We start from the raw sequence: 16,681 nt of genomic DNA, 5'->3' as shown, positions 1-16,681 counted from the left end.
ATTTTTAGTAGAGACGGGGTTTCACCGTGTTGACCAGGATGGTCTCGATTTCTTGACCTCGTGATCCACCCGCCTCGGCCTCCCAAAGTGCTGGATTACAGGCTTGAGCCACCGCACCCGGCGAGACCATTTCTTAAAAAAAAAAAAAAAAAAATAGAGGAGTGGAGCAAGATGGCCAGATAGAGGCCTCCAATCACTCCTCCTGCAGGAACACCAAATTTAACAACTATTTACACACAAAAAAGCACCTTCTTAAGAACCAAAAATCAGGTGAGCACTCACAGTATCTGGTTTTAACTTCATATCACTGAAAGAGGCATTGAAGAAGGTAGGAAAGATAGTCTTGAATAGCCAATACTACCCCTCCCTCATCCCCTAGCAGTAGCTGTATGGCACAGAGAATCTGTATGCTTGGGAGAGGGAGAGAGCAGCGACTGTGAGATGTTGCATTGAACTCACTGCCACCCTTTCACAGCAGAAAGCTAAACTAGGCTAAACTCAGCTGATACATGACCACGGAGGAAGCATTTAGACTAGCTCTCGACAGGGGGGAATCGTCCATTCTAGTGGTGAGGACATGAGTTCTAGCAAGCCTTGCACTGTGAGCCAAACTGCTGTGGGGCTCCTAATAAACTTGAAAGGCAATCTAGGCCACAAGGACTGTAACTTCAAGGCAAGTCCCAGGGCTGAGCTGGGCTCAGATGTACACAACTTACTGAGACACTAGCCAGAGCAGCTAAGGGAGTGCTTGCACCAACCCCCCCAGCCCAAGGCAGCACAGATTGCAACTTCAAGAGACCCATTCCTTCTGCTTGAGGAGAGGAGAGGAGAGAGAAGAGTAAAGAGAATTTTGTCTTACATCTTGGATACCAGCTCAACCACAGAAGGATAGGGCACTAGTCGAATCATTCCAGGCTCTAGCTCCCAGACATTTCTAGACACACCCTGGGACAGAAGGGGGAACCTGCTGTCTTGAAGTGGGGAGATCTAATCCTGGTATACCCATCACTTGCTGACTAAGGAGCCCTGGGGCCCTAAATAACCAACAGCAATAACCAGGTACTATGCCATGGGCCTTGGGTTAGCCTCTGAGACATGCTGGCTTCAGGTGAGACCAAAGACATTCCCAGCTATGATGGCTATGGTGACAGACTCCTTTTGCTTGAGAAAAGCTGAGGAAAAAATAAGGGGGACTTTGTCTTGTATCTTAGGTCAGCTCAGCCACAGGAGTGTAGAGCACTAGGTGGGTTTTTAGAGTCCATGGTTCCACATCTTGGCTCTTGGATGCCATTTCTGGACCTGCCCTGGGCCAGTGCGGAGGCCACCGCCCTGAAGGGTTAGTCCCAGGACAGGAAGCATCCATCACAAGCTGACTGAAGAGCAGTACTAAGAGCAAAGTTTACAGCTATAAGCACTTATATCAAAAAAGGAGAAAAACTTCAAGTAAACAAACCAGTGATTTGTCTGAAGGAACTAAAAAAGTAAGAGGAAAACTAACACAAAATTAGCATAAGAAAAGAAATAATGAGGATCACACAATAAATAAATGAAATTAAAATGAATGTAAAAGATCAACAAAACAAAAAGTTGGTTTCTGGGAAAGATAAATGAAAATCAACAAACCTTTAGCCAGACTCACTAAGAAAAAAAGAGAGAAGATCCAAATAAATAAAATCAGAGATGAAAAAAGAGACATTACAACTGACAATACAGAAATTCAAAGGATCACTAGTGTCTACTATTGAGCAGCTATATGACAATAAATTGGAAGATGTACAAGAAATGGGTGAATTCCTAGACACATACAACATACCAAAACTGAACCATGTCCAAAATTTGAATAGACCAATAACAAATAATGAGATAGAAGCCATAATAAAATGTCTCCTAACAAAGAAAAGCCTGGCACCCGATGGCTTCACTGCTGAATCCTTTCAAATATTTAAAGTAGAACTAATATCAATTCTACTCAAACTGTTCTGTAAATAGAGGATGAGGGAATACTTCCAAATTCATTCTATGAGGCCAGCATTACCCTGATGCCAAAAGCAGACAAAGACACATCTAAAAAAGAAAACTACAGGCCAGTATCACTGATGAATATTGATGCAAAAATCCTCAACAAAAGACATGGAAACCAAAAACAAATTTTTTTTGGGACGGAGTCTCACTCTGTCACCTAGGCTGGAGTACAGTGGTATGATCTTGGCTCATGGCAACCTCCACCTCCCAGGTTCAAGTGATTCTCCAGTCTTAGCCTCCCAAGTAGCTGAGATTACAGGCAACCCCACCACCTTGCCCACTAATTTTTGCATTTTTTATGTAGAGACGGGGTTTCATCATGTTGGCTAGGCTGGTCTCGAACTTCTGGCCTCAAGTGATCCACCCTCCTTGCATTCCCAAAGTGCTGGGATTACAGGCATGGGCCACTGAGCTTGGCCAAGCAGACCAAATTTAACAACACATCAAAAACATCATTCATTGTGACTAAGTGGGATTTATCCCTGGATGCAAGGATGGTTCAACATACACAATCAATCAATGTGATCCATCATATCAACAGAATGGCAGACAAAGGCCATATGCTTGCTTTTTTTTTTTTTTTTTTGAGACGGAGTTTCGCTCTTGTTACCCAGGCTGGAGTGCAATGGTGCGATCTCGGCTCACCGCAACCTCCGCCTCCTGGGTTCAGGCAATTCTCCTGCCTCAGCCTCCTGAGTCGCTGGGATTACAGGCACGCGCCACCATGCTCAGCTAATTTTTTGTATTTTTAGTAGAGACGGGGTTTCACCATGTTGACCAGGATGGTCTCGATCTCTTGACCTCGTGATCCACCCGCCTCGGCCTCCCACAGTGCTGGGATTACAGGCTTGAGCCACCGCGCCCAGTCTAGACCATATGCTTTCTTTTTTTTTCTATTTTTTATTTTCCTTTTTTATTTATTTTTTCTCATTTGTTCATTTCAATTGATACTGAAAAAGCATCTGATAAAATTCAACATTCCTGCATGATACAAACGCTCAAAACACTGGGTATAGAAGAAACATACCTCAATATAATAAAAGCCACACATAAGAGACCCATAGCTAGTATCATACTGAAGGGAGAAAAACTAAAAATCTTTTATCTAAGATTTGAAACGTAACAAGGATGCCCACTGTCACCACTTTTATTCAAAATAATACTGGAAGCTGTAGCTAGAGCAATCAGACAAGAGAAAGAAATAAAGAGCATCCAAACTGGAAAGGAAGATGTCAAACCACCCTGGTAGTTTGCAGATGATATTACCTAAAATGAGACATCATCTTATCCCAGTTATGTAGCCTTTGTCTGTAAGACAGGCAATAACAAATATTGGTGAGGATGCAGAGAAAAGGGAACCCTAATACAATGCTGGTGGGAACGTAAATTAGTATAAGCACGATGGAGCAGTCTGGAGGTTCCTCAAAAAACTAATACAGAGCCACCATATAAACCAGCAATCCCACTGCTGGGTATATACGAAAAAGAAAGGAAATTAGCATATGGAAAAGATACCTGCTCTCCCACATTTACTGCAGCACTATTTATAATAATCAAGATTTGGAAGCAACCTTATTGTCCATCAACAAATGAATGGATAATGAAAATGTACGTAAACACATTGGAGTATTATTCAGCCATAAAGAAAGAATGAGATCCTGTCATTTTCAACAACCCGGATGGAATTGGAGAACACTGTGTTAAATGAAATAAGCCAGGCCCAGAAAGACGAACTTCACCTGATCTTATTCATTTGTGGGAACTAAAAATTAAAACAATTGAACTCATGGAGATAGAGAGTAAAGGATAGTTACCAGATGCTGGGTAGGGAAGTGAGGTGGTGGTAGAGAAATAGGGATGGTTAATGGGTACAAAAAAGCCAGAATGAATAGTCAGGCATAGTGGCTCATGCCTGTAATCTCAGCACTTTGAGAGGCTGAGGTGGGTGGATCGCCCGAGGTCAGGAGATTGAGGCCAGCCTGATCAAAACAGAGAAACCCCGTCTCTACTTAAAATACAAAATTAGCCGGACATGGTGGCACATGCCTGTAATCCCAGCTACTCGGGAGGCTGAGGCAGGAGAATCGCTTGAACCCAGGAGGCAGAGGTTGTGGTGAGCCGAGATCATGCCATTGCACTCCAGCCTGGGCAACAAGAGCGAAACTCCATCTAAAAACAAACAAACAAAAAACCCAGAATGAATAAAACATAGTATTTGATAGCAAAAAATAATTTAATTGTACATTAATAATTAAAAATAACTAAAAGAATATAATTGGATTTCTGTAACAAAAAATAAATGATTGAGGATATCATTTACTCTGATATGATTTTCATGCATTGCATGCCTATATCAAAATATCTCATGTAACTTATAAATACATACAACTACATACGCCATGTATGTACACATAAAAAATTAATCTAAAAATTTTTTAAATTATTTACAAAATAAAAAATGCCCAATCTCATTAATAATTTTTAAATGCACACAAAAATATTTTAAAATCTATGATATTGGGAGATTGGTAAAAATCAATAGACTGACAAAACCCAGATCAGCACAGATATGAATAAACAAGCACACTGTTGATGGAACTACATTCCTGAAAGTCAGTTTGGTATTCACTGTGTAGTCATTTGTAAAAGGTTCATGGATTTTTACTTCAGCTATGTAATTTCCAGGAGATTCTATTCCAAGAGGAAGCCAAGTGTGAGAAAAGAGGTATACACAAGGATGTTAAAAAAGATACAGGTATTTAGGGATATTCCAGAAAGCACTACTAAGAAATAAACTATAAACAATGAAAAATGGTCATCATTAGAGAACTGATTAGTAATATTAAAGTGCATATGGGTTATGTTGTAATATAGACTGTGATATGATTTGGTCCTGTATCCCTACCCAAATTTCAACTCAAACTGTAATCCCATGTTGAGAGGGGGACCTGGTGGGAGGTGACTGGATCAGCATGGTTTCTTCCACACTGTGCTTGCAATAGTGAGGGAGTTCTCAAAATCTCATGGTTTTAAAAGTTGCAGTTTCCCCTGCACGCACTCTCACGCTCTCCTGCTGCCATGTAAGATACACCTTGCCTCCCCTATGCCTTCCGCCATGACTGTAAGTTTACTGAGGACTCCCTGGCCATGCAGAACTGTGAGTCAACTCAACCTCTTTCCTTTATATATTATCCAGTATCAGGTAGTATCTTTATAGCAGTGTGAAAAAAATGGACTAATACAATGTGCGTGGAGTAAAAATGAGCAACATCATAAATTTATTTTTAAATGTAGGAATGCAGGAAGGAAGGAAGGAAGGCAAAATGGGGAGCGAAATAGGAAGGAATGGAAAAGAAAAAAGAAAAATCAACAAAACAAGTATGGCAAAATAATGGTAATTATTGAATATGGAGACTCGGTATGGAGTGGGGTTCATTATACTATTTTCTCTACTTGTGTAAGTATTTTAAAACTTTCATTACAAAGTTGTTTTTTTTTTTTTTTTTTTTTTTGAGATGGCGTCTGACTCTGTCGCCCAGGATGGAGTGCAGTGGTGCAATCTCGGCTCACCGCAACTCTGCCTCCTGGGTTCAAGCGATTCTCCTGCTTCAGCTTCCTCAGTAGCTGGGACTACAGGTGCTCACCACCACGCCTGGCTATTTTTTTGTATTTTTAGTAGAGGCAGGTTTCACCGTGTTAGGCAGGATGGTCTCAAACTCCTGACCTCGTGATCCGCCCACGTTGGCCTTCCAAAGTGCTAGGATTACCAGCATTAGCCACTGCACCTGGTCTACAAAGCTTTTTTTTTTTTTTTTTAAATAAAGAGAATTATGGTACAGATTCCTGTATGTTAAAAAATCCTGCAGAAAACTATTTGACCTAGGCAAAAATATGAAAGGGAGATTGCTAGATAGAATTCTCCCCTTATTTCAAATAGTCTTGTCCTAACAAAAGAGTCAGTTTCTTGAGGACAGAGTTTATGTTATTTCTCTTTTGTATTTCTTCCCATTTACTAAAGTACTACACACATAGTAGATCCTAAATATATACTTGTTATTTGAAAATACATCTTGAATGGAAAGTATAGTGAAAAGCCATCTCTCTCACCTTGTATTCCCTTTCTGTTTCCTTTTGCTAGCTTCCATGAAGAAAAAAACTTTTTGCCACATGCCATCAACTCCTGTATGTTTGCCTGAGATGAGCACAACTTCTAAATCCATATCAATCTCTCCCCAGAGGTCTGCAAGGTGAAACACTTTAACTATCAATGTGCTTGATGTTTTAACCTCCTCTATAGCAAGACTATAAACTTCCAAAATAATGCCTGCCATAAAACACAGCAGGCACTCCAATAAGTACCTGTTGAATGAACGCATTCATAGGTCTGGAAGATGAAAGGCGAGACAGGTAGGCTATGAGATGTGGAGATTCTTCTACTTTTTTTTTTTTTTTTTTGCGACGGAGTTTCGCTCTTGTTGCCCAAGCTGGAGTGCAATCTTGGCTCACTGCAACCTCCGCCTCCTGGGTCCAAGTGATTCTCCTGCCTCAGTCTCCCAAGTAGCTGGGATTACAGGCGTGTGCCACCACACCCAGCTAATTTTTTGTATTTTTAGTAGAAATGGGGTTTCACCATGTTAGCCTGGCTGGTCTGAACTCCTGACCTCAGATGATCCACCTGCCTCAGCCTCCCAAAGTACTGGGATTACAGGCATGAGCCACCGCGCCCGGCCAGATTCTTCTTTTAGTGGTATTCAATTTGCATAATTATTTCTACCTCGCTGAAATTCTGTTTAAAAAAAAGGGCATTTCTGATTTTCATTAGTTATGCAGTAACTCTGTATAAGGAATAGTTTGCTTTGCCTCCTCTGCTACAAAATAAGAGGTGAACTAAAAATTATCTTAAGTTCCCCCACTTTACAATTCCACTGTATCAATATCAGGTCCTTAACCATACAAGGATATCTGTAACATATTCAATAATTAATTTCCTGGCCTTTCTAGTTTGACTAAGATTCTTTTTCTGTAGACCTCATCTATGGAGGTCTAACATACCATGTCTAACATACCAAAATACTGAAGGTTAATAAGTGCTTATTTTAATGTTGATAATTTATAACTCGTGACCTAGTTGCTTATTCAGCTTTTTAAATCAGTTTTGCACAGATGGTAAAATAGTTTTTATTTGTCTTAGAATTAGTAAGCAGTTTTCTCCAAATCAGTGCCCTAACAGTAAAACCACTCATGCTAGGGACAGTGCTTAAATGCTTAATATATCCTATGTCATTTAATTGTGCTAATACAAAAGGGTATTACTGATTTTTTTTTTTTTTTTAAGAGAGAATCTCATTCTGTTGCCCAGGCTGGAGTGCAATGGCATGATCTTCACTCACTGCAATCTCAGCTTCCCAGGTTCAAACGATTCTCCTGCCTCAGCCTCCCACGTAGGTGGGATTACAGGTGCATGCCACCATGCCTAATTTTTGTATTTTTAGTAGAGACAGGGTTTCACCATGTTGGCTAGGCTAGTCTTGAACTCCTGACCTCACGATCCACCTGTCTCAGCCTCCCTAAGTGCTGGGATTACAGGCGTCAACCACCGTGCCCGGCCTATTCCATTTTATAGTTAGGAAAAGAGAGACTACAGAGGTTGAATAACTTGCCAAAATACAGACAGCTGGTAAAATAACGACTGTGGGATTCAAATCCATATCTAATTCCAACGTGTATGACCCTAACCACTGTAATGCACTCCCTCCCTATCAGTGCCCTGGTCATTCTGAAGTGATCAAGACTTACACTACCAATTCACTTTTCTATTCTTCTATTGTATAAACAATCCATTTTATTATAGTGTCATCCTGAGGACAGGGACCAAGTCTATCTTATTATCCCCAACTGGCATAATGCTTGACATATTGTGGGTATATAATAAATACTAACTGAATTTCCTCAGGAAATATTAAGGTATCCAGGATCACCTAAAAACTGAAAACCGAACACAAATTTTAAAAGTCATTCTGGCTTAAAGCCGGGTGTGGTGGCATGCACCTACAGTCCCAGCAAGTCAGGAGGCTGAAGTGGAAAGATTGCTTAAGGCCAGGAATTTGAGGATGCAGTGCACTATGATCATACCTGTGAACAGCTACTGCACTCCAGCCTGGGCAACATAGCAAGGCTCTGATTCTTAAAACAAAAAAGGCATTTTGGCTTAAATATTTTTCTTGCTCTTTTCTTATTGTTGTGTTACTTTTTGCTGTCAAAATGCCTGTTCAGCAGCACAGCTCAAAAGCCTCTTACCTTGTTTCACTAATACAGTCCTGTTCATCTTCTATAAGACCGCCCAATGATAATCAAGCTTATTATAACCGTATGTAAAATCAGATGTGAGTAGGGTCTAAGTGGCTTTCCTATAAGTAAATATAAAACTGTAATACAGAGTAGGGTTTCAGGCATCTAATGCAACACTTAGCTGCTCAGAACTCTTGGACTAATTTACTTTGTGGATTCTCCCCTGAACCACAAATAGCTAAAATTTCTGAAAGGGCTGTCCTCTGGATGAGTACTACTATATTAAACATACTACAAATACATGTATATTAACACTAATGCTTACACACATGTACTAAGAAACACACAGCATTTGATCAAGTTTGGGTAACTTGATCCAAGCCAGACCAATTAGAGGGGGGCCAATTAAAACCAGTGGAGGAAGACTCTTATCACCTCTTAGGTCACAACCTGGAAGGACAGGCTGGCAGCTCTCATGGTCTCCACTTCAAGTAAATGCCTATCAACTCTAAGTGATAATAAAGCAGACCAGCAGAAATATTTATCCAAATACATAATATTTATGATATCACATCACATACCTAAAAGTCCTGGCAGTGCTGCAAGTTTCTGAATCCACATTTCCTTCCTTTTAGTCTTACCCTAGCGCTGTCCATGGTGAAATTTACATGAACCAAAAGGTCTACTTGTTTTTTTTTTTTTTTGAGATGGGTTCTGTCCCTTGCAACCAAGAGTGCTAATTATATACATGTATGTGCAATATATATACCCAAATTATTTACCAAACTATATGTCTTCTCTATATATTCTAAAGTGCTTAATAGTATTGTTAGGAACTCAGGATTTAGAATTAGACTTAAATTGAAACCCAGCTTCACCACTTCCTATCTGTGTGAAGGCAACCTCCTGTACATTTCTGAATTTGTTTCCTCATATGTAAAACAGTAGCAATCTATTAGATATACCTCCAAAATTATCCTGAAACCATCTTCTTGTATATCCATCTCTATTGGCACCAACATCTCTCACCTAGATTGTTAGTCTAAATACCATATTGCAACCCAAATGCTATTTTGTAATATGGAAATCAGATCAGTTCTCTACTTTTTTAAAACCTTTTAACAGCTTACTGCATTAAGCTCTACTTTCGTGTCTACCCTTATCTTGCATCCCTCTCCACCTCTCACCTGCTAAAATATCTAGCCACACTAACCTTTCTCTATTCCTAAAATATGTTAAGCTCCTTCCTGCTTCAAAGCCTTTACACTGCTCTTCCTTCTGCCTGAAATGTTTTTGTCCCAGATCTTCAGAAGACTAGCTCCCTATCATTCAGGTCTTAACGCCAATATAATTCCCTCAAAGAGACTTTTGCTGACCATATTCCATAAAATAAAGGCAGCAGCAGGAGCATTACCACCACCAATATACTCTATAGCATTACTCTTATTTTATTTAAAAAATCACTTTTCCTTTGTTTACTTGCCCTTATCTGTTCACCTGCACTAGAATGTTAGCTCTATAAGAGTAAAGACATTGTTTTGTTCATGTTGTATCCCTTCGGCTTCACTGTAAAGACATTTGCAGATGACTAAATGCTCAATAAAATGATGTAATGAAAAACTGGAGTATTGTAATCTCTAACTATAGGATCCTATCCTCTAATAAACCAAGGGCATATTTGCCAAAAAAAAAAAAATAAGAAACTTTAAATAGTTTTTACTTACATTTCCACGGAATGTCATACTAAAAGCAAGGTAGTCCCGTAGAAAAAAACACTACTCTGACTAAAAGCTGTAATTCATCATTACAGATATAATGCTAAAGACAATGATTTTCATTACGTTTCAAAAAGCACTGTACAAGGAGAATGATTATTATGTATACATGCTCTACTAATAGAATAATTATTCTAAAACTGATGAGGTACTCAAAATTAGCTGCTCTCTGACTCTCAGATTCTTCCCATAACCCAGGCTCACATCTTTCATTAGCCTCAATCATCCTTCAAGCCTACTAACTGGTTCTTTCTTCCAAATGCCTCTTATATCCCTTCCTTTCCACTCCTGAGTCATCATGTATCTATTCAAAACTCCATTAAATCACTGAAGATAGCTAAAAGCAAGTCTCTAAACTCTTCAAACCCTGCCACACACTCCATGGTGGACAAATTCTCCAAAAATGCAGTCTTGATGCCTTAATCATCAACTTTCATTGATTCTCCATCACTGAATCACTGGTTCTCAAACCTATCAGACCCAGCATTCTCTTATATAACAAATCCTGAAAGGAGCTACGTGTGTATCATGTTAGAAGCATCAATATAGTTCCCTAATTACAATATACATGAGAAATCAAAGAAAAGTACTTAATAATTAGTATAAGTATTTCAACCCGTTAATGCTTGGCCACAACTAAACTAAAAGACAATAAGGTTGTCAGACACTCAAACCAATGTTGCATCAGTGGGAATGTGAAAACTATGAATGCAGGCCAATGTGAGTATGCTGGTGACTCAAAAACATGATCAAAATCCCCTATGGGGTATATATATTTGTGACAGTGAAAAAATTTTTCATATTCCAAACAAAACAAGGTATTATCTTTCCTTAACTCATACAATATCATCCCTGGAAAATGCAGCATGTATTAGTATCATGCAAAAATATTTTGGCTTATAAGCAAAACAAAATTAAATTCTAATTTTAAAAAAGTATAAACAGTATTTTCACTTATATAAGTGGTCAGTGGGACATTTGTTTTTTGTTTTTGTTTTTTTGAGATGGAGTTTCCACTCACCACCCAGGCTGGAGTACAATGGCCTGATCTTGTCTCACTGCAACCTCTGCCTCCTAGGTTCAAGCAATTCTCCTGCCTCAGCCTCCCAAGTAGCTGGGATTACAGGTGCACACCACCACATCTGGTTAATTTTTGTATTTTTAGTAGAAATGGTGTTTCACAACGTCGGCCAGGCTGGTCTTAAGCTCTTGATCTGCCCACCTCAAACTCCCAAAGTGCTGGGATTACAGGCGTGAGCCAACTGTGCCCAGCCTCCAACAGGACATTCCACTTCTGTTTTAGAAAAAACAAAAGTCATTTTGTCTTTTCTAATTGTATAAGTTAAGGGAAGAAAAAGTCCTTTTGGATGTGGGATAGTTCTTGTTTATGTGGGACAGTCTGAGCACTATGAGCTGTCTACCATCTCTGGATCCCTACACACTATCTAACCATTGTAATAACCAAAAAAATGCCTCCACAAATTCTTATAATGATCTCTAGAGGTAGATACCACCCTTACTAAAAATCTATGGTTTAGAGAGTCCAGTTCAAAAATATTAACCGGCAATTCAAATGTCTTTCACAATGAGATAAAAATCTACCACCTCCTTTTTCAGACTTATTTCCGCAACTTTCCAACATACAGTCTAGGCTTTTGAGAAAGAAGTATATTTGCTCTCCAGATATGCTTATATCTAAAAAACTTTCATTGATTCATCTGTCAGAATCTGCTAAACTAATGACAAGCAAATTCAAATAAAAATTGAATAACCCTATAAAGTGACCATAAAGATACTATCTTGATGATATTAATAAACTTAACATCTAAACATTTTACATATAAAAAATTGTTAGCGGAAAAAATCTTGGGAGTAACTTTTATTGACTACATAGGATATGTCAAGGCTGCAAAAATATTTTGGCTTATAAGCAAAACAAAAATTAGTTCTCTAATTACAGTATACATGAGAAATCAAAGAAAAGTACTTTATAATTAGTCTTTCAACCTCTAGCATGAGTTAATAAATTGGTTCAATGTAGGAAAACACTAGATGATGACCTCCATTTGCCTCCCAGACAAAAAAAAAAAAAAAAAAAAAAAAAAGGCATTCTTAGCCAGAAGCAGTGGCTCATACCTGTAATTCTCTAGCCCTTTGGGAGGCTAAGGTGGTTGAATCACTTGAGTCAAGAATTTGAGAACAGCCCGGCCAACATGGTGAAACCATGTCTCTAATAAAAATACAAAAATCAGCTGGGCATGGTGCCACATGCCTGTAATCCCAGCTACTTGGGAGGCTGAGGCATGAGAATCACATGAACCCAGGAGGCAGAGGATGCAGTAAACAGAGACTGTACCACTCCACAAAAAGGCACTCTTCATAGTATCATTTTTTTAACTTCTTTATTTTGGTTAATGATTACAGAAAAGTTGCCGGAAAAACGGCACCTCACTTCTCCCAACATTAACATCTTAAATAACTATAGTACAACAATTTAAAACAAGGAAAATAGTATTGGTACGATACTATCAATTAACTCTAGGTCTTATTCAGTTCACCAGTTTTTCCACTAATGTCCTTCCCCTATTCCAGGATCCTATCCACAAGCCCATGTTAGTTACATTTAGTTGTTATTTCTCCTACTCTTCTCCAGTCTGTGGTAGTTCCTTTGTCCTTCAGTCTGTTATAGTCTTAACACTTTTAAAGAATATTAGTCAGTTATTTTGTAGGCTATCTATCAATCTGCAATTGTTATAATCTTTCCTCACTATTACAGCAAGATTATACATTTTGAATAAAATGTATAGAATAAAACCCAAGAATAAAACAGAAATAATATTGTATTCTTAGTGCATCATATCAAGGGGTATGTCACTATGTCCTACTACTAGCGATGTTAACCTCGATCACTTAATTACGATGGTGTCTTCAGGCTTCTCCTTTAGTAAATATCTTGGGGAAGATACTTTGAAACTATGCAAATATCCTATTTCATTTCAAACTTTTGGCCATTACTGCCAAGTGCTGTGGCTTGGGCCTGTAATCCCAGCACTCTGGAGGTTGACGTGGGAGAACTGCTTGAGCCCAGGAGTATGAGACTAGCCTTAGCAACACAGTGAGACCTGATCTCAAAATACAAAAAATTAGCCAGGCATGGTGGCATGCACCTACAGTCACAGCTATTCTGGACTTGTTCTTTAAGTTGGTCCTTTATAGCTGAAAATTCGTAAGTTTAATGTGGCTATGATACAACTAACCTATATAAACTGCAGTAGGAGATCAGAACAATTTCACCTTATAAAACCATAACATCCCCATCCAGGTGCTACAGGCATATCGATCTACTACAAATATCCAAATCCTCCAAAATGAACTCATCTTTTCTCCCTAAGACTTATTTTTATACTTAATTTCTCAGTAGCAGCACAGTTCTCCCTGGCTGAAACCTCAGAAATATTATTGGCTTGATTCTCTGTGATAGCCCTATTCATGTGATAACAATGTTCTACCTCTAAGAAGTTTCTCTTTTCTCTCTTTTCCATTCCCACTGCCGTAACTCGACTTGGTCTGCCTAATGCCTTGCCTGAATTACTGCAAACGCTTTCTACTTCTTATTTCTAGCTCTACCCCATTCCAATCTTCAATCTTTCCTATCACCAGATTAATCTTCCTGAGGGACAACTCTGTGGCCCACCTGTTAAAAAGAAAAGTCAGTAGCCTTCCCTGCCTTCTAAAGTAGCCCAAACCTGTATTTATATCTCTATAAAGAACTTCTACAAATAACAACTAAATTATTCTTCCTTTCGCCATTATCAAAATTATTTTAACCACTAAAAGAAGATATATGCTGCAAACTGAGGACAAGCAAAACAAAAACTACAAGAACCAAAGGGAAAAGAGATCCAACTCAGTGTGATTTCTGAACAAAGAATAAAATAAATATAACTACCACTTAAGATGGACAAAGCCAAAGAAAATCAAAAGTAAAAAAAAAAAAATTTAATCCCATTCATAATTGAAAAATATTTAACTATGGGCAAGCTAGAATGTTATACCTAAGAATGCAAATCTAAATCTAGTTCCTAGACTCCAAAGACTGAAAGGAACTAGAGGAAATACTACTATGTGTTTGAGCAATTCCAAGACTGTCCAAACTAGATTTTAACTTTCCTTATACTAAAGCACCCTAAGGTCAGTTCTCCATTTAAAAGAAAACACCTACCATGGTATTGTCACTGACCAGTTTTTTTTTTTTAATAAGCAGATTATATAATATAAAATAAATAAAATAATATAAAAAGCTGATGCTTTTACCAAATTAATATTTTGAGACCACAATTGTTAATATTTTGTGGCTCATGCCCATAATCCCAGCATTTTGGTAGGCTGAAGAGGAAGGGTTGCTTGAGGTCAGGAGTTCAAAACCAGCCTGGGCTACATAGTAAGACCCGCTCTCTATGAAAAAAAAAAAAAAAAAAAAATTAGCCAAGTGGCTGGGCACAGTGGCTCACACCTGTAATCCCAACACTTTAGGAGGCCAAGGTGGATCACCTGAGTTTAGGAGTTCAAGACCAGCCTGGGCAGCGTGGCGAAACTCCATCTCTACTAAAAATTTAAAAATTAGCCAGGCATGGTGGCATGCGCTCGTAGTCCCAGTTATTTAGGAGGCTGAGGCAGGAGGACTGCTTGAGCCTGGGCGTCAGAGGTTGCAGTGAGCTCAGATTACACCACTGCACACCAGCCTGGGCAACAAAGCAAGACCTTGTCTCAAAATAAATAAAAAATAAATTATATATATATATATCAGTCAGGTATGGGGACATGTGCATGTAGTCCCAGCTACTTAGGAGGGTGAGACAAAAGGGGCCCTTATGCCCAGGAGTTACAGAGAGGTATAATTGCACCACTGCACTCCAGCCTGAGCAACAGAGCAAGACTTTGTCTCTAAAATAATAATAATTAATATTTTATCTCATGAAGAATGAAGTTTAAAACATCTTCCCAAAAGAAGAAATATACCCTAGGAATAAATGATTCATTATTCACTAGTTCGGTGTTTGCAGCCACTTTAGAGAACGTAACTGCCACAAAAAAAGAGAATCAACTTTATCTCCAAGGAGCGTATATACTTGCAACATGAAAATCACAAAAATGGTTAACTTTAGATATGTGTAAAATATTAAAAAATTACCAAAAATTAATATTAAATATAGTAAATTCTAGAACAGGTATGGAAATAGATTTGATCTTGAATACCAGTTCCAAAGGACAATGTGTTCTGAATAAGGTACACCTTCTATGAAGCTGTGCTATGGCTCACAGGTACAAAGAACTAAAATCAATTAACAATGTTAAATAATATTATTTGTGTCATTTATTTGGCATTCCTAAGCTTCTGTATTTCAAATAATCCCATAAATTGTACAATTAAATTACTTACTGCTTCAACGGAGTTACATTCTCGCCTTGTTTCTAAATAACGTAGTGCTCGTTTTTCTTCTTCTTTTAATTTAGCATCTGCCTGTCCAGAAGCAAAATAACAATCATTTTAAGAATATCAAGAGAATTGCTCAAATTATCACATACTAAGTTAAAACTTACATATTTCATATAATTCTGTACACCATTTTGTTGTAAATATGAGGGTGCCTGTGTTCTATAAAATCTCTCTGTTGAATCCAAGTATGCCTTCTCAAAATTGTCCCTATAAATCTGAAGCTTATCCTCAGGATTAGAACAAAGGTTAACTGAAAAACAGAAAATAAAATATTACTCCAATTATGATCAGAATCAATATTTTGAGTGTAATAAATATTAAGGAGTCATTATGTGCAAGGTAATAATGCTGAAGAGAACACATAATTATGTAAGACAAAATCCTTCTCCATAAGAAACTTACAAAGATAAAAGCACAAAGCAGTAAAGTAACAAATAAATGATACAGATAATATAGACTACTTTATTTTTGAATAGGTAAGAGACTGACTTCTAACTGAATAATAAAGAAAACATAATATAGACTATTTTATTTTTGAATAGGTAAGAGGCTGACTTCTAACTGAATAATCAAGAAAACATTCACAGAAGCAATGGGATTTAAACTGAACCTTAAAGAATAAACTAGAATTTGTATAGAGATTAGTATAAGTAAATAGAAGCAGAAAAGCACAAGAAAATATGACTAGGTTGTCTAAGTGGATTGCGAGGCTAACAGATGGTAAGGTAGAAGAATAAATTACAAATGGCTGTGAAGATGCTCTGGGTAATATAGTAAAACAATGTTTCTACAAAAAAATTAAGGCCAAGAACGATGGCTCGCACTTGTAATCCCAGCACTTTGGGAGGCCAAGGTGGGCAGATCACTTAAGGTCACGAGTTCAAGACCAGTCTGGACACAATGGGGAAACTCTGTCTCTACTAAAATTACAAAAATTAGCCAGGCATGGTGGCATTCACCTGTCATCTCAGCTACTCGGGAGACTGAGGTATAAAAACTGCTTGAACCCGGGAAGCAGAGGTTGCAGTGAGCTGAGTGTGCCACTGCACTTCAGCCTGGGGGGAGAGAGTAAGACTTTGTCTCCAAAAAAAGAAAAAAA

The 16,681-nt window shown here is 38.2% G+C and overlaps 1 protein-coding gene across 2 annotated transcripts in view; it reads right to left on the bottom strand.

Moving 5' to 3' along the window:
• The window catches only part of CUL5 (cullin 5), a 107,413-nt gene that overhangs the window by 41,834 nt on the left and 48,898 nt on the right, over positions 1–16,681 (bottom strand). For both annotated transcript variants that reach the window (XM_017547056.2, XM_017547057.2), the window contains exons 6-7: positions 15,687–15,832; positions 15,526–15,606 (exon numbers count right to left, since the gene is read on the bottom strand). In XM_017547056.2, coding sequence (XP_017402545.1) covers positions 15,526–15,606; positions 15,687–15,832 — 227 coding nt within the window. The remainder of the gene's footprint in view (positions 1–15,525; positions 15,607–15,686; positions 15,833–16,681) is intronic.

This window comes from Cebus imitator, unplaced genomic scaffold (assembly GCF_001604975.1).
Source record: "Cebus imitator isolate Cc_AM_T3 unplaced genomic scaffold, Cebus_imitator-1.0 Scaffold194, whole genome shotgun sequence".
Taxonomy (NCBI): domain Eukaryota; kingdom Metazoa; phylum Chordata; class Mammalia; order Primates; family Cebidae; genus Cebus; species Cebus imitator.
Note: the sequence above shows the minus strand (reverse complement) of the source record. Positions and strands in the feature narration are given on the sequence as shown.